The sequence below is a fragment of the Bubalus kerabau genome, chromosome 1 (genome assembly GCF_029407905.1).
Source record: "Bubalus kerabau isolate K-KA32 ecotype Philippines breed swamp buffalo chromosome 1, PCC_UOA_SB_1v2, whole genome shotgun sequence".
In the NCBI taxonomy this organism is placed as follows: Eukaryota; Metazoa; Chordata; class Mammalia; order Artiodactyla; family Bovidae; genus Bubalus; species Bubalus kerabau.
Genome location: NC_073624.1, coordinates 136,256,234 through 136,274,856, shown reverse-complemented (window position 1 = coordinate 136,274,856; position 18,623 = coordinate 136,256,234). Strand labels below are relative to the sequence as shown.

Genomic DNA, 18,623 nt, shown 5'->3' with positions numbered 1-18,623 from the left:
ACCACAATGAGGTACCATTTCATGCCAGTCAGAATGGCTGCTATGCAAGTCTACAAGCAATAAATGCTAGAGAGGGTGTGGAGAAAAGGGAATCCTCTTACACTGTTGGTGGGAATGCAAACTAGTACAGGCACTATGGAGAAGAGTGTGGAGATTCCTTAAAAAACTGGAAATAGAACTGCCTTATGACCCAGCAATCCCACTGCTGGGCATACACACCGAGGAAACCAGAATTGAAAGAGACATGCGTACCCCAATGTTCATCGCAGCACTGTTTATAATAGCCAGGACATGGAAGCAACCTAGATGTCCATCAGCAGATGAATGGGTAAGAAAGCTGTGGTACATATACACCATGGAGTATTGCTGCTGCTGCTAAGTTGCTTCAGTCATGTCTGACTCTGTGCAACCCCATAGATGGCAGCCCACCAGGCTCCCCCGCCCCTGGGATTCTCCAGGGAAGAACACTGGAGTGGGTTGCCATTTCCTTCTCCAGTGCATGAAGTGAAAAGTTAAAGTGAAATCACTCAGTCATGTTCGACTCTTCACGACCCCATGGACTGCAGCCTACCAGGCTCCTCTGTCCATGGGATTTTCCAGGCAAGAGTACTAGAGTGGGGTGCCATTGCCTTCTCCATATACACAATAAAGTATTACTCAGCCATTAAAAAGAATACATTTGTATTAGTTCTAATGAGGTGGATGCAACTGGAGCCAATTATACAGAGTGAAGTAAGCCAGAAAGAAAAACACCAATACAGTATACTAACACATATATATGGAATTTAGAAAGATGGTAACGTTAACCCTGTAAGCGAGACACCAAAAGAGACACAGATGCATAGAACCGTCTTTTGGACTTTGTGGGAGAGGGCGAGGGTAGGATGATTTGGGAGAATGGCACTGAAACATGTATATTATCATATATGAAACGAATCGCCAATCCGGGTTCGATGCATGATACAGGATGCTCAGGGCTGGTGCACTGGGATGACCCAGAGGGATACTATGGGGAGGGAGATGGGAGAGGGGTTCAGGGTGGGGAACGCATGTACACCCGTGGCGGATTCATGTCAATGTATGGCAAAACCAATACAATATTGTAAAGTAATTAGCCTGCAATTAAAATAAATAAATTTATACTAAAAAATTAAAAAAAAATCTTACTGTTATAGCTTCAGTATCAAAACAGTGTGACTGGCATAAAGACAGACATATTGTCCAATAGATAGAAACGAGAGTCTGAAAATAAAACCATACATCTATGGCCACCTCATTTTCAACAAGGAAGACAAGACCATTCAATGGAGAAAGAATAATTTCTTCAACAAATGCCACTGGCAACTAGATGACCACATGCATAAGAAGAAAACTTGACCTCTACTTCACTACTTATAAAAAAACTGATACAACATAGATCATTGACCTAAATATTGAGCTAAAAATATAAAACTCAGAAGAAAACATAGGAATAAATTTCCTTATCTTGAATTTGACAAAAGATTCAAGATATGACACCAAAAAGTACAAGCATTAAAAGAAAAATAAACTGATCTTACCAACTTTAAAACTTTTATAGGGACTTCCTTGGTGATCTAGTGTTAAGACTCTGTAGTTCCAATAGAAGGGGCATGGGTTTGATCCCTGGTTTGGGAACTAAGATCCCATATGCCACACAGTGTGGCAACCAAGAAAATATAATAAATAAATTAAAATTTGCATGCATCATAGAATAGTACCAAAACAGGAAAAAATATAACTCACAGAATAGAATATTTGCAAACCATATATCTGATAAAGGTATATTATCCAGAATATATAAAATATACTTAAAAATTCAATAACAAAAAAGGTAACCCCAACAAAAAATGAGCAAAGAAATTGAGCAGACATTTCTTTAAGTTATACAAATGAGCACATGAAAAGATGCTCAACATCATCATTAGTCTTCAGGGAAAAGCCAAATCAAAACCACGATGATACCACTTCCCATTCCTTATTATGGGTGTTTAAAAAAAAAACACCAGAAAATAACAGGTAATGGGGAGGATGTGGAGAAATTGTAATCCTTATACATTGCTTGTGGGAATAAAAAATGGTACAGCTGCTATGGAAAAGTTCATCAATAACTCGAAAAGTTAAATATACAATTACCATTTGGTTCAGTTCAGTCACTCAGTCGTGTCCAACTCTTTGCGACCCCATGAATTGCAGCACGCCAGGCTTCCCTGTCCATCACCAACTCCCAAAGTTCACTCAAACTCATGTCCATCGAGTTGGTAATGCCATCCAGCCATCTCATCCTCTGTCGTCCCCTTCTCCTTCTGCCCCCAATCCCTCCCAGCATCAGAGTCTTTTCCAGTGAGTCAACTCTTTGTATGAGGTGGCCAAAGTATTGGAGTTTCAGCTTTAGCATCAGTCCTTCCAAAGAACACCCAGGACTGATCTCCTTTAGGATGGACTAGTTGGATCTCCTTGCAGTCCAAGGGATTCTCAAGAGTCTTCTCCAACACCACAGTTCAAAAGCATCAATTCTTCGGCACTCAGCTTTCTTCACAGTTCAACTCTCACATCCATACATGACTGCTGGAAAAACCATAGCCTTGACTAGACAGACCTTTGTTGGCAAAGTAATGTCTCTGCTTTTTAATATGCTATCTAGGTTGGTCATAACTTTCCTTCCAAGGAGTAAGCATCTTTTAATTTCATGGCTGCAGTCACCATCTGCAGTGATTTTGGACCCCCCCCAAAATAAAAGTCAGCCACTGTTTCCCCATGAAGTGATGGGACCAGATGCCATGATCTTAGTTTTCTGAATGTTGAGCTTTAAGTCAACTTTTTCACTCTCCTCTTTCACTTTCATCAAGAGGCTCTTTAGTTCTTCTTCACTTTCTGCCATAAGAGTGGTGTCATCTGCATATCTGAGGTTATTATTATTTTTTCCAGCAATCTTGATTCCAGCTTGTATTTCTTCCAGCCCAGTGTTTCTTATGATGTACTCTGCATATAAGTTAAATAAGTAGGGTGATAATATACAGCCTTGACATGCTCCTTTTCCTGTTTGGAACCAGTCTGTTGTTCCATGTCCAGTTCTAACTGTTGCTTCTTGACATGCATACATGTTTCTCAAGAGGCAGGTCAGGTGGTCTGGTATTCCCATCTCTTTCAGAATTTTCCACAGTTTATTGTGATCCACACAGTCAAAGGCTACAACCCATCAATTCCACTTCTAGATACATACCCAACAGATTTGAAAACAAATACTCATACACAAAAGCTATAGTGGCACTATTCACAAAAGCCAAAAAGTGAAAGCCACCTGAATCTCAATCAATGGATGAACTGATAAACAATTGTGGTATAAACATACAATGGAATATTATTTTTCATAAAAATGATGTATTGATACAAGGTATAGGGTGAATGAATTTGGAAAACATGCTAAATGAAAGAAGCCAAACAGAAAAGGTACATATTATATGATTCCACTTACATGAAATATTCAGAATGGGTAAATGCACAGAGACAAGGGCTAGGAGAGGGAATAGGTTAACAACTGTTTAATGGGAATGGGGTTTTCTTTTGGGATGGTGAAAATGTTTTGGAACTATGTGTTGTAGTGGTCCCACAACATTGTGGATATACTAAATTGTACCCAATTGTATACTTGAAAATGGTCAATATTATGTGAATTTCACTTCAATTAAAAGCAATAAAACCTTCTAACAAATCTTAAGGCCCAAATGGTGTCAAAAGTGAATTCCACCAAGCATTGATGGCGAAACAATACCAATTATATGTAATCTTCCCTGGTGGCTCAGACACTAAAGCGTCTGCCTGCAATGCGGGATACCTGGATTCAATCCTTGGGTCAGGAAGATCCTCTGGAGAAGGAGATGGCAACCCACTCCAGTGCTCTTGCCTGGAAAATCCCATGGAGAGAGGAGCCTGGTAGGCTACAGTCCATGGAGTTGCAAAGAGTCAGACATGACTGACTTCTCTTTTCTCTCTACCATAAAACAAAGAGGAGAGAACTGTTCTCAATTCATTTTATGAAGCTCATATTACCCTGATACCTAAACCTAACAGAAACATTACCATAAAAGAAAATTACAGTGGAGGTTGGCACCTGTTTGTACCAGATCAAGAGTGCTGGTTGTTAAATTTTTAGCAATTGATTAAAATTATTTTGTAGCTTGAAATTAGCCACAGCAGGGGTATTTATACCACAAAAGTTGGTAAAGAATACAAAACCAGGTTTCTCTCTCAGTACCCAAAACTCTGATCGTTAAACACTTACCAGCATATTGACTACCAACCAGTATCTCTCATGATTATGATACAAAAATCTTCAACAAAATATCAGCAAATCCACTACCTGATTTCAAACTTATCACAAAGCTGTATTAATTGTGTTATTAGCAAAAGGATAAACACTCACGATCAGTGGAACAAAAATAGTGTATCCAGTAATAGAACCACACATATAATTTTGATAAAGATTCAAAAGAAATTCAGTGGATAAACAGTCATTTCAAAAAGCAGTGCTGGAACAATGGACACTTAATCAAACTCCAGACTTTCACCAGTCTTTTCTTTAATGTCCCTTTTTTCATCCCATGATCTAATTCAGAATACTATATTGCCTTTAGTTGTCATATCTCTTATGGTTTGTGACAGTCTTTCCTGTGTTTTATGACCTTGACAACTTTGAGAAATACTAGACAGATACTTTTTAGAATGCCTTTTAATTTGGATTTTGTCTAGTGTTTTTCCATTTGATTAGACTGAGATTAGACTGAGATTCTCTGGGAGAATAACCCAGAGCCCTTCTTATCACAGTATATCAGGGGGTACATCATATCACAGGTGACGTTAACCTGGATCACTTTCTAAGGTAGTGGTTGCCAGTTTTCTCCACTGTAAAGTAACTGTATCTCCTTTTCATACTGTATTCTTTGAAAGCAATCACTAAGTCTAGCCCCTATTCAAGAAAGGAGGGAATAGGCCCCATCTCCAAGAGGGGGTAGAATCTAGATATATTATTTGGAATTCTTCAGAGGGCTCTCTTCTTCCCATTTATTTATTCAATCATTTACTTATATCACTGTGGTCTCAAATATTTATTACTTAGGGTTAGAATCCAATACCATGTTATTTATTTTGTTGCTCAAATTGTTCCAGCTCTGTCATAAGTCCAGTGGCCACAGGACTGGAAAAGGTCAGTTTTGATTCCAGTCCCAAAGGAAGGCAATGCCAAAGAATGCACAATTGTATTCATCTTACACACTAGTAAAGTAATGCTCAAACTTCTCCAAGCCAGGCTTCAGCAATATATGAACCATGAACTTCCAGATGTTCAAGCTGGTTTTAGAAAAGGCAGAGGAACCAGAGATCAAATTGCCAACATCCGCTGGATCATGGAAAAAGCAAGAGAGTTCCAGAAAAACATCTATTTCTTCTTTATTGACTATGCCAAAGCCTTTGACTGTGTGGATCACAATAAACTGTGGAAAATTCTGAAAGAGATGGGAATACCAGACCACCTGACCTGCCTCTTGAGAAACATGTATGCAGGTCAGGAAGCAACAGTTAGAACTGGACATGGAACAACAGACTGGTTCCAAACAGGAAAAGGAGCATGTCAAGGCTGTATATTATCACCCTACTTATTTAACTTATATGCAGAGTACATCATGAGAAACGCTGGGCTGGAAGAAGTACAAGCTGGAATCAAGATTGCTGGAAAAAATAATAATAACCTCAGATATGCAGATGACACCACTCTTATGGCAGAAAGTGAAGAAGAACTAAAGAGCCTCTTGATGAAAGTGAAAGAGGAGAGTGAAAAAGTTGGCTTAAAGCTCAACATTCAGAAAACTAAGATCATGGCATCTGGTCTCATCACTTCATGGCAAATAGATGGGGAAACAGTGGCTGACTTTTATTTTTTGGGTGCTCCAAAATCACTGCAGATGGTGACTGCAGCCATGAAATTAAAAGACACTCCTTAGAAGGAAAGTTATGACCAACCTAGATGGCATATTAAAAAGCAGAGACATTACTTTGTTAACAAAGGTCCGTCTAGTCAAGGCTATGGTTTTTCCAGTGGTTATGTATGGATGTGAAAGTTGGATTATAAAGAAAGCTGAGTGCTGAAGAACTGATGGTTTTGAACTGTGGTGTTGGAGAAGACTCTTGAGAGTCCCTTGGACTGCAAGGAGATCCAACCAGTCCATCCTAAAGGAGATCTGTCCTGAGTGTTCTTTGGAAGGACTGATGCTAAAGCTGAAACTCCAATACTTTGGACACCTGATGCAAACAGCTGACTTGTTTGAAAAGACCCTGATGCTGGGAAAGATTGAGAGCAGGAGGAGAAAGAGATGACAGAGGATGAGATGGTTGGATGGCATCACCGACTCGATGGGCATGAGTTTAGGTAAACTCCGGGAGTTGGTGTTGGACAGGGAGACCTGGCGTGCTGTGGTTCATGGGGTCGCAAAGAGTTGGACACTACTGAGTGACTGAACTGGACTTGCCATGAGAAGCTCTTTGGGGTTGGTGCCTATGTCCATTTGACATGTCCCCATCACTGTGCTTTTGAGAAGTCCTTAATTTCTAATACTACAAAATGCTCTGGGCTTATTTTATGTTAGCCTTGCCTTTGCCCTAGAATCAATTAATTTTTTCTGTGGAATTCTGTTCCTTTTTATTGTAGAATGATATTTAGAAACCAAGATCTGTGTGCAAGGTTTGCTCATGGCTACTGAGATGTCACTGCTTACAGGCCCTCTCAGCAGACAGTAAGTACATGTATGTTTGCGTATTAACTCATGTACATGCACATCTTTAACTTTTTCTGTATCATATACATGCTAAGTTAATATGTGTTAAGATAACATATATCATTTGCTTTTCAATAAATGGCAATGAAAAAAATGGGGATCCACACACAAAAATGAACCTTAGTAACTTATTCTTCATACAAAAATCAAGTATAGATCTAAATATAAAATGTTAAACTACAAAATTATTTTAGAAGAAAAGTCTTTGTGACTTTAAAGACTTTTTAGACATGGTACCGAAAGAAATTAAAAATCTGGAGTTCATCACATTTTCATGCAATACACTGTTAGGTGAAGAAAAGATTAGCCACAAATAGGAAAATATTTGAAAATCACAAATCTAACAAAGTATTGTTCTTGTATACAGAATACATAAAGAATTTTGAACATTCATTAAGAAAACAGCCCAATTTAAAAATGAACAGAAGATTTGAAGAGACACTTAACAATAGAAGATATATGGATAACACAAGCACATCAAAAGATTTTCAGTATCATTAGTCATTAGAAGAATGCATATTCAAGCCACAATGGGATAGCAAAGCTCACCTATCTAAATAACTTTAGGAAAAAAGCAAACTGAAATACCAAGTGCTGACAAGAATGGGAAATAAGTGGAACTCTGATGCATTGCAGTAAGAGCACAAGCTATTCAAGAAAACAATTTGGCAGTTTCTTATAAAATTAATTATAACAATACCATATGACCAAGTAAGCACATGCTGAAGTATTTACCCAAAGAGAAATTAAAATCTGGGTACAAACAAACATCTGAATGCAAATGTTTATAACAGCTCTTTTCATAATTGCCCCCCAAAACCAAAACAACCTATATATTTTTCAACTGGTATATGGGGTACACACATACAACTGAATTCTTATTGTTTAGTCAACAAGTCATGTCCAACTCTTTTGCAGCCCCATGGACTGTAGTCCACCAGGCTTCTCCGTCTGTGGGATTTCCCAGGGAAGAATACTGAAGTGGGCTGCCATCTCCTCTTCCAGGGGATCTTTCTGACTAGGGATCAAACTTGTGTCTCCTGCATTGGCAGGCAGATTCTTTAAAACTGCTGAGCCACCAGGAAATTACCATATGATCCAGCAATCCCATTTCTAGTTATGTATACAAAAGAATTCAAAGCAGGGACACAAACAGATATTTGTACACCAATGTTCATAATAAAAGCATTATTCACAATAGCTACAATGTACAAGTAACCAAGGTGTCCACCAACAAGTGTAAACAAAATTATGTACATTACATAAGCAAAATGTAATATGTATCAAACAATGGAATATTATTTGGCCCTAAAAGGAAGGGAATCCTGTGACATGCTACAATGTGGATGAGCCTTAAAGACACTGTTCTGAGTCAAATAAGCCAGGACAAATACTATAGGATTCTACTTATATGAGGCACCTAGAGTAGTCAAATTCATACCGACAGAAAGTAGAGTGGTGTTCCCAAAGTATGGGGGAATGGTGACAGTGCTGGAGTGGCGACAGTTGCTCAACAGTGTGAACATACTTAATGCCACAAAGCTATGCTTTAAAATTTGTTACGATGGTGGATTTTGTTGTGTGTATGTTACTACAATTATAAATCAATCAACTACACTTCAATTTTAAAAAAGAAAAAGAAGAGCAAAAAGCAACCCACCACAAACACAATAAAAACATCTATATGAAAGTATCAAATATTAACTTAAGCACTAGAATTTGAAGGGTAAAGATCCAAGGGCTCCCTTGGTGGCTCAGTGGTAAAGAATCCATCTGCCAATGCAGGAGACACGGGTTTGATCCCTGATCCGGGAATATCCCACATGCCTCAGAGCAACTAAGCCCACATGCTACAACTATTTAGCCTGTGCTCTAGAGCTTGGGAACCAAAACTACTGAATCCCCACATGCCCTAGAGCCCATGCTCTGCAGCAAGAGAAACCCACACACTGCAACTAGAGAGTAGCCCCCATTTGCTGCAACTAGAGAAAGTCTGCACAGTAATGAAGGCCTAACACAGCCAAAAATAAATATTTTTTAAAAGATCCAAGAAAAAAGTGAAATTAATTGAGATAAGTCCTACCCCTGCCTAGAATTTTCAGGGCATTTTCAAATTTCATAGCCAGGATAAAAATGTAAAGCAAAAGCACCTCAGGGCTAGCATCTCTAAAATAAGGATAAAGAAACAATTCCTGAATAGAATGTAGAGGAGCAAAAGGGAAACTGATCTTACCTTAACAATGAGAACAAGCCCCTAACCTAGAAAACTATTTTCTAAAGTCAGAGATCTGAGAATCTAAAGGTAAACAAAGGAAAAAATTCAGAAGAGACAAATATTTCAAAAGCGAACAGAAAACCACAATTTATTTCATTCTTCAGGGCAAGCAGGTAAGAGAGGAAACTGTTCAACTTTTAATAAACATTTAATGTTTGCTTATGATCTTGTGTGATGTATCAGAATCCTTAAGAATTCTGGTCACAAAGCAAGCCAACACCAACTTGCCTGCTGACACTACTTGGTAACTGAATGGGGATTTCATATTCAAGAGGTCCCCAAACAGAAGCTTTGTATCTGCAGAACTTTTTTACTTCCTATCAAATGTCACAAAGTGATAAGTTCATTTTAAGCTGGGGAAGCAGTTTCTGGAACCAAAGGAAAGCATAATTTATATGGATGGTCTGAAATACAAATACTACTCCCCCCATCAGTCAGTTCAGTCGCTCAGTCGTGTCCGACTCCTTGTGACCCCATGGACTGCAGCACGCCAGGCTTCCCTGTCCATCACCAACTCCCGGAGCTTGCTCAAACTTACGTCCATTGAGTTGGTGATACCATCCAAGCATCTCATCCTCTTTCACTCCCTCTCCTCCTGCCTTCGATCTTTCCTAGCATCAGGGTCTTTTCCAATGAGTCAGCTTTTTGCTTCATGTGGTCAAAGTATTAGAGTTTCAGCTTCAGCATCAGTCCTTCCAATGAATATTCAGAACTGATTTCCTTTAGGATTAACTGGTTTGATCTCCTTGCAGTCCAAGGGACCCTCAAGAGTCTTCTCCAACACCACAGTTCAAAAGCATCAATTCTTCGGCAGTTCAAAAGCATGAATTCTAAGGTGCTCAGCTTCCTTTATGGTCCAACTCTGACATCCATACATGACTATTGGAAAAACCATAGCTTTGACTAGACAGACTTTTGTTGGCAAAGTAATGTCTCTGCTTTTTAATATGCTGCTTAGGTTGGTCATAGTTTTTCTTTCAAGGAGCGTCTTAATTTCATGGCTGCAATCACCATCTGCAGTGATTTTGGGGCCCCCCAAAATAAAGTCAGTCACTGTTTCCACTGTTTCCCCATCTATTTGCCATGAAGTAATGGGACCGGATGCCATGATCTTAGTTTTTTGAATGCTGAGTTTCAAGCCAGATTTTTCACTCTCCTCTTTCTTTTTCATCAAGAGGCTTAGTTCCTCTTCACTTTCTGCCATAAGGATGGTGTCATCTGCATATCTGAGGTTATTGATATTTCTCCTGGCAATCTTGATTCCAGCTTGTGCTTCATCCAGCCCAGCATTTTGCATGACATACTCTGCATATAAGTTAAATAAGCAGGGTGACAATACTCAGGGGACGACAGAGGATGATATGGTTGGATGGCATCACCAACTCAATGGACATGAGTTTGAGTAAACTACAGGAGTTGGTGATGGACAGGGAGGCCTGGCATGCTGCAGTCCATGGGGTCATAAAGAGTCAGACACGAATGAGTGACTGAACTGAACCGAACTGAATACACAGCCTTGACGTACTCCTTTCCCAATTTTGAACCCATCCATTGTTCCACTTCCAGTTCTAACTGTTGCTTCTTGACCTGCATACAGATTTCTCAGGAGGCAGGTAAGATGGTCTGGTATTTCCATCTCTTTAAGAATATTCCAGTTTGTTGTGATCCACACAGTCAAAGGTTTTGGTGTAGTCAATAAAGCAGAAGTAGATGTTTTTCTCTAAGTACATGGCAATGACCCTGCAAAGGTTGGGAGCAGGGCACTGGGGCAGAAAGAGATGTCTCAGGTGCTAAAAGCTCTACAGGGCAGGAACTCCTCAGTCACCTGGAAGAAAAGCTGAATGCTAGGCTATAAAGCACATCAATGGAGCTTTGGTGGTGTTCACCACCCAAGCCCTGCTGAAGGGAAAGCCTTGATACTGCCCTCAAATCATCTGATGTTGGTGAAGAACTGTGTCTAATTTAAAGCCAGGGCCAGCTCAACTACATTTGTGACTTAGCAAGCAGAGGAAGGGATGTGCCTTTTTATGGAGGTATTATTTACTTCAATCTCTGCTATACTTTTACACATAATGTCTAGCATAAAATAAAGAAATAGGAGACATGCAAAGAAGTAGAAAATTTTGATTCATACTGAACAAGGGAGCCTATTGAAACAGACCTACAGATTAACCTGGATGTTGCGATTAGCAGATAAGGACTTTAAAGTAATTACAATAAAACTAAATAAATAAAATTAAATGACCTAGTGAAAAAAATAGAAAATACAAATGAAATAATGGGGAATCTTAGCAGATAAAGCAAAACAAAGAGAAAAAAACAGGAATTTTTAGAACTGAATAACACAATATCAGATGTGGATTTTACAGGCTTATGAATGAAGAACACTGACAGAACAAAAGAAGGAAGCCATAAACTTGAAAAAAGTCAGCTGAATAGAAACAGCCAACCCAAGGGACCCCACACACAAAACAAACCTCAGCTAGATAGATCATCTGAACATTTGGGACAGTATGTACATAGTTCAACATTTGTGTAATTGGAATTTTAGAAAGAAAAAGAGGATGAGGCAAAGAAAAAATCTGAAGAGTGAGTTCTGAGAATTTAAAAAAAAATGATAAAAAAGCAACAACCCATAAATCGTTGTCATTCTTCAAAAGAGATACAGAACAAATCATGCCTATGTACATTATGGTCTAACTATTGAAAACTAAAGACAGAATGAAAATCTGAAGCACAGAGGAGAAAACACATTATATTCAGGTGGATAACAGTAAGATGAAGACAAGTTTCTCATCAGAAACAACAGAAGCCAAAAGACAAAGACATCCTAAAAATGCAGAAACAGAAAACTCTCAACACAGTTCTATACCTAGCAAAATATCATCCAAAAACCACAGTGAAATAAAGACATTTTCATAGAGACTAGCTAAGTGGATTTGCCACCATCAGTGCAGAAGTAATACATGAAATAATAAAATAAGTTGCTTAGACTGAACGGAAGATATACCAAGAGCGAACCCTAGACCCGTAGGAATGAATAATGAGCTCCCAAAGCATATATATATATATACACATAAACAGTAAGAGTTATTTACACATGTGCACACATGTTTCTTTAGAATATTAATATTGTTTAAAGCAAAATAACAAGTATTGGGGGTTAAAAAATATAAAAGTGAGATATAAGGACCATAAGGTTTGAGGGTATAAAGAGAATTATACTGATAAAAGTTCATTACACTGTTCATGAGTATAGTAATTGAAGACACCATTATTTTAATGGTGCATATTGTAATCTCCAAACTAAGGAGTAAACAAAATAACACATAAAGCTTCAAAGTCAATAAAGAAGATACAATGTAATACTCAAAATACTCAAATACTCAATCCAAAGGAAGTACAATAAATCTCATTAGGATAAAAAGAAATATATGTAAAACATACTAGAATAAAAGTTATCTTAAAAAGCAGCTAGCCCCAAACAGACAAATTTATTTCAAAGTTAACAGGTGAATTTTCAATAGTACTAGTAGTAGAAGACAGTGAATGCTTTTCAATGTTTTAAAAGGTAAAAACTGTCAATCAAGATTTCCACACACAATGAAAAAGCTCTTTGTAGATATTTCATATAGAGAAAACTGAGAATTTCTACCAGCAGACCCTCACTAAAACAACAGGCAAGCAGAATAAAAGCAATAACTAAAAATGGTATTTTCAAACAGATAAAAGCTGATGCCAAGTAGAACTTGAGAGATGCAAGAAATAATTAAAAGAAAGATCTTCTAATTTGGCCAAAATCCCTTAAAAATCAAACTATCTGCATAAAATAAACTTTTCCAAGAGTTTGTAGTGATAACTGCACTTAAAATTATTTCAGAAAACAAAAAGGTTACTAATTATTTCTGTTGTCCCAAACTGACCGTTCAGCAGTAAGTTACAGAGACTAAGGTAAGAAAAACGTCATGTGCCACCCCTGAATTAATACTATAAGGAAATTTTTAAAATGTGTTCAATACTGACCAAAGCAGAACTGTAGAATAGTTTAAAATTTTCCCTCTTTCTAGAGTCTCTATTTTCCCCACATTCAAGCCAAAAGGCTATGATTTCTAGTCAATAAAAATTTATGGCATGGTGGTAATAACACTTGCCAAGTTGGCTGAGAGGATTATGTAAGACAAACTACATCAAGCACTCACCAAAGGGCCAGGAATTTCACTAATTGCTAAGTATGCTGTTTTGTTTTTAAAAATTAAGTTCAAAAAGCAAAGAAATGGTTAGCACAGAATTCAGAATTTTCTCTGGTTAATGGTAGGATGAGATCTTAAGGAAGGGTACACAGGGTAATTTTCATTGCTTAAGTCAGACAGGACATAGAGTGGTATTACTTAATTAGTATTCCCTAAATTATACTTATATGTTATGTATATTACTTTGCATAAAGTATGATTTTTAAAATAATTTAATGAATAAAAAATTAATTTCTATAGCCTGTAAAATCCTACATATTCTACTCCCTCTACCTCTTAGACCTTAAGTTTTACTGCTGTCTCCCAAGTTCACCTCTCTCTAGTTTCAATGTCCTAAATTCTGTTTTTGGAACATGCCTCAGGGTGTCTGCATCTGCTTTTCCATCTATGAAGAATGCTTTTCCTCCAGATTTCTACCTGGATATCTCACTTAATTCAAGATATTCCTCAAATATTACTTTTTAGAGTGGCATTCGCTAATCAACTTATTCCTTCTTTCTCACTTTTAACACGCTGTTCTCTTACATTGCTTGAGTTTACCTTTGAGCACGTACATCAGAAATACTGCTCAAATATTGACACACTTTATTAACATTAAAAACCACATTCATTAATACTCTTATCAATCTCATCAGAAAAATCTTTAAATATTAGCATTTTTTAACTTTGCAAGTTTTCCAACATTCTGATTTTCACTTGAAAGCACTTTTAATGTTAGCCACAAACACAAACAGGTATTTTCCATCAATTGACAGGCTCACTTCACTCATTTTTGAGAAAATGTATGAATACTACGTGAATACCATAGTTTGTCTGTCAGTTGCTCTTTCACATAAAAATGAGATTTCATGAAAAAAAGTGGCTAGGTAAGCTCACAAATCAATCACTTTAAGTGCTTTTCCTCAAGACAACCAACCATCATATACCAATATGCAGCAAATTTATGAATTTTCCATTTCATCCTACTGGGTAAGAAAAAGATGTGTACTCAAAGGTCAAGATTTAATAAAGTTAATAACTTTTACTGTTTCATCAAAGACATCCTTAAGTAAAGGTGGCAATTTTTTTAAACTATGCAACATATTGTGGAGGAATATAATGTCATTGGTGTCATCATCCTGATTTATGCCAGGCAGGCAGCTGTGCTTTTACACTATCAGTGCTAATTTCATCAGTGTAAAAGGCAATTTGTATCCTGGTATTATGTTTTGACAGAGAAAGCAATGGCAACTCACTCCAGCGTTCTTGCCTGCAGGATCCCAAGGATGGCGGAGTGTGGTGGGCTGCCATCTATGGGGTCGCGCAGAGTCGGACAGGACTGAAGTGACTTAGCAGCAGCATTATGTTCTGAGGGGCTTCCCTCATGGCTCAGATTGTAAAGAATCTGCCTGCTGTGTGGGAGATCTGGGTTCGATCCCTGGGTTGGAAAAAACCCTGGAGAAGGATATGGCAAATTGCTCCACTATTCTTGCCTGGAAAATTCCATGGATAGAGGAGTATGGCGGGCTACAGACCATGGGGTCACAGAGAGTCAGGGACAACAGGGCACACCCATTATGTTTTGACCTCACAGACTCACGGAAGGGTCTTGGGGTTCCCAGAACACACCTTGTAACTGTTGTTGTATTCAAACAATATCTTCCCCAAAGGTGATTTTTAATGATTTCCACTTTTCTAATTTAATATATGGTCTCTCTTTCATAAAACTCACTGAAAATTTACAGAGTGAAATAAAGAAAGAGGTAAATAAATGACTTACCCTGTACTTGCTCATTTTTCTGCTGCTATTGGAAAGTATAGAAACTATGAAGTCAGGACAGGAAAAGTTGAAAGACAGAAGTCCTAAGAGACTTTATCTTGAAGTCAGGATCACCTGTGAGAAATTTACATACAACATTTTAGTAAAAGATAAACCTCTGGGAAAATGTCCCTTTGAGCCACATGAAGGAATAGGAAGGACCATGATAAAGGAGTACCCACCTGTCCATTGGTGACTCATATAATTTTGAGGAATCTGGACATTTTTGAATCTAAACATGCTTTTCCTATTGGCTGTTTCAAAAATTATGTGTCCATTACTAAATAATACAAACAATTGAAAACTTATATGTCCAATAATAGCAGATTAGTTAATCAAGGTATATAATATATATCCAAAGTATGGAACCCTATACTGGCATTACAAATAATGTTTGTAAAGAGAAATATCTATTAATATGGAAAATCTTTAAGTTACATAACAATTTTGCCTATCAATATTATAAACCCCACAAGGTTAGAAAGTCTTCAAAGCTCTCAAAAATAGGATGTTTCTTCTTCCTAAATTTCATTTTCTCCAAAATCACTTTTTCAAAAATTTTGTTTTGACTATAAATGGTGACAGGGAGGCTCCAGCTCTGCTAAGCTCTATTAACAAACCTAGTGACGGTCTTAGTTCTATGCTTTTATCTTTAACATGAGAAGGAATTAGGTAAACAAACATGTACTATTCTAATTCTGTGAATCTTCAATTCAACACCACAGATACAATAGAACCAGGGAATGCACTGTCCCCTCCAACTTTGGACTGGGGCCTAGAGCAAACAAAGTGCAGATAGACCTTGATGAATTCTGACATAGCCATCTAATCTGTTCACAGTGACACGAATTTAACTTCTAAAATAACAATTCGGCACCATAATCCCCAAACAGGCACTTCATGTAGCGAGCAAAAGTTAACTAGATGCCATCATGTGAGGTCCTTCCCATATGAGAGGACACCACTTCCAGCTGCCCTGGTACTTACAAAACGTCTACTTACTAAGTCTAGATGCACCATCCAATCAGAGGCATGATATCACCTTCATAATATGGAGCATGGATGAAACCACAGTTTTCATCTTTTTAAAAAGTCTGTCCCATTTCCGACCTGGCTTGGATACGATTCTTAGCTTCTCCAGTAAAACTTAAAACTCAGGGTTACAGTTATGTAAAGTTTAAAAATAAAATAAAATTAAAAAAAAAAAAAAAGAAAAAAAAAAAGACTGACCTAAGGCCCCACAGTCAGAAAGCAACATTTATATAATGTATACCATTACTGGTTAGGGCATAGACTTGGATTACTGTGATACTGAATGGTTTGCCTTGGAAATAAAGAGAGATCATTCTGTTGTTTTTGAGACTGCAAAAAAAAAAAAAAAAAAAATTCAGGGTTTCAACTATGGTTTAAATTTACATGTTTAACAGTCATCTGAGAATACACAGGTCAGAGAATGCAGAAGGGCCTTAATTAACCTTTTACACAGGAGTTCTAAGGAAAATAGAATACTGTAAGGTAAGATTCCTGGAGAAGGAAATGGCAACTCAGTCCAGCATCCTTGTCTGGAAAATCTCATGGACAGTGGAGCCTGGTGGGCTGCAGTCCATGGGGTCGCAAAGAGTCGGCCACGACTGAGCGACTAACACTAAGGTAAGACTAGATCCACGACACGCTGGTGGTGCTCAGGGACAATCACTGTATTAAATAAAACTTAAGGGTGGGAAACAGCATGAATACAGAGTAAAACAAATCAGAATTTAAATCCCACCTGCTAATGATGGCTAAACCAGTTTCTCTCTCTGAACCTTTAGTACCTGTATTTATTAAATGGAGGTGGTTAATACCGATTCGAAGGATGTTTATTATTAAATGAGCCAATAATGAAAACAGCATAATGAGAAAAGCAGCTCACCTTTATTGAAGCCTTATCATACTTCATATACACTTCCCTATTTAATACAAGAAACGACCCTAAAGGCTATTGTACTCTTACAGATGAGTATCAGAGTCCTACCCAGATTAATCTGCCCATTTACCGGCGGGCTCTGGAGTTGAGCCCAGATCCCCCTGGTTTCACAGCGCCACGTCTCCAGCAGCCAGCGCCGCCCACGCGCCGGCGCGGACGTGACGGGCTTGGGATACACGTCACAATCGGCCGTTCTCTCGCGCGCCCCAGGCCTCCTCCAGCCACCCCTTTCCCGCAGGTCGAGAAACGCGGCTCCTGGGGAGGAACGGGGCTGCAGACAACCGTCCCTCCGCCAGGCCCCTTGCCTGGCCTTCTCCCCAGGCCTCCTCTAAGGGCAGTCCGGCGCGCAGGGAGGCGGCGGTAGGCTGCCAGATTTCCCAACTTGGCACAGCCGCGGAAACCCGGCTTCCCCCCAACCCGGCCTAGCGCCCGTAGTGAGGCCTCCGACACACCTGCAGGGGCTCGGCCTTCGCTCCTGGCCCGCGCAGGTTCCAGGCCCGCCCTCTGCGGCGCCTAGCGGACCTGGAGGCTCCTGAGTCCTCTCCCCCCGGGGTCGTGAGGTGGACAATGGCGACCACTGAAAGGAGGTGGAATTGCTCATGCGCGGAAGGCTGCTGCGCCCCACTCGGGAATTGCGCTTCCACTTTGGGTGACGTCACGAGGATCGGCTTCTTCCCGCGATCTGAGCTGGTCCTTTCTTTACTCTTAGTGGAGACGGGTTAGAGCTGGCCTTCCCCAGTGTGCGGTTTGAAAACAGGCAACTACCGTGAGGTAGTGCGATGAATAGCCATAGTAATATTTAAAGATAGTACTCGAAGCTAGGGGGATGAACAATGCGTAGTAAATGTCAAGTTTTCTCACTTATCTTTCATCCTAAATTCACATGGTGATTGGGGTGGCCATCTCTATCAGTAAATTGCTTTTATCCAGATGAAAAGTAAAGCTTCTTGTTTGTTTATGACAAATAGTTACAACTTGTAAACGAAGAGCCTGGGAGTTGACCACAGCCAGGGGGAGATGGGGTGCTATCTTCCTAGATGTTTGTTTACATTTCAAAGACATGGCTCCAAGGCCTTTAAAGGTATTCCTGGGTGGTAAAACTAACAAGAGGTTTATTTACTTTTAAAAAAGATTTGCATGCATCTCAAAGGGACAGAAAAAGGATTTAAATTACAAGTTTTAACAAGGAAATGCTCTAAGAAAAGAGGGGAGGAAAATCTTCCCCGTTTTTGAACCAGGGAAAATTCAAGTTTTTAATATTTGGATTTACTCTAACAGGAAACTCTGTAAAACTTAATTTGAGTCAAATGACAATTTTTTTTTTCTCTGAGAGTTTGGTTTTGTTTTCCTTGACAAGTAATTTTAAACTTCATCAGGAAATGCATAATCTCAAAAGAATAGGTACGAAATTTTATTGGAAATGCATACTATTGTAAACATAATTTAAAATTTGATGCTGGCTTCAAAGGAGAATAGAAACAGATCCAAA

General features: G+C 38.7%; 1 protein-coding gene across 3 annotated transcripts in view; it reads right to left on the bottom strand.

Annotated features, from left to right (window-relative positions):
* Positions 1-18,080, bottom strand: part of ZNF25 (zinc finger protein 25) — a 28,404-nt gene extending 10,324 nt beyond the window's left edge. Inside the window, exons 1-2 of one of the 3 annotated variants that reach the window (XM_055589341.1) lie at positions 17,587-18,080; positions 15,130-15,243 (exon numbers count right to left, since the gene is read on the bottom strand). In XM_055589341.1, coding sequence (XP_055445316.1) covers positions 15,130-15,144 — 15 coding nt within the window. In that variant the 5' untranslated portion in view covers positions 15,145-15,243; positions 17,587-18,080. Of the gene's footprint in view, positions 1-15,129; positions 15,244-16,170; positions 16,484-17,080; positions 17,551-17,586 lie in introns of those variants that run through there. The other 2 variants (XM_055589355.1, XM_055589351.1) reach the window with 2 other exon arrangements.
* Between the last annotated feature and the right edge of the window lie 543 nt (positions 18,081-18,623).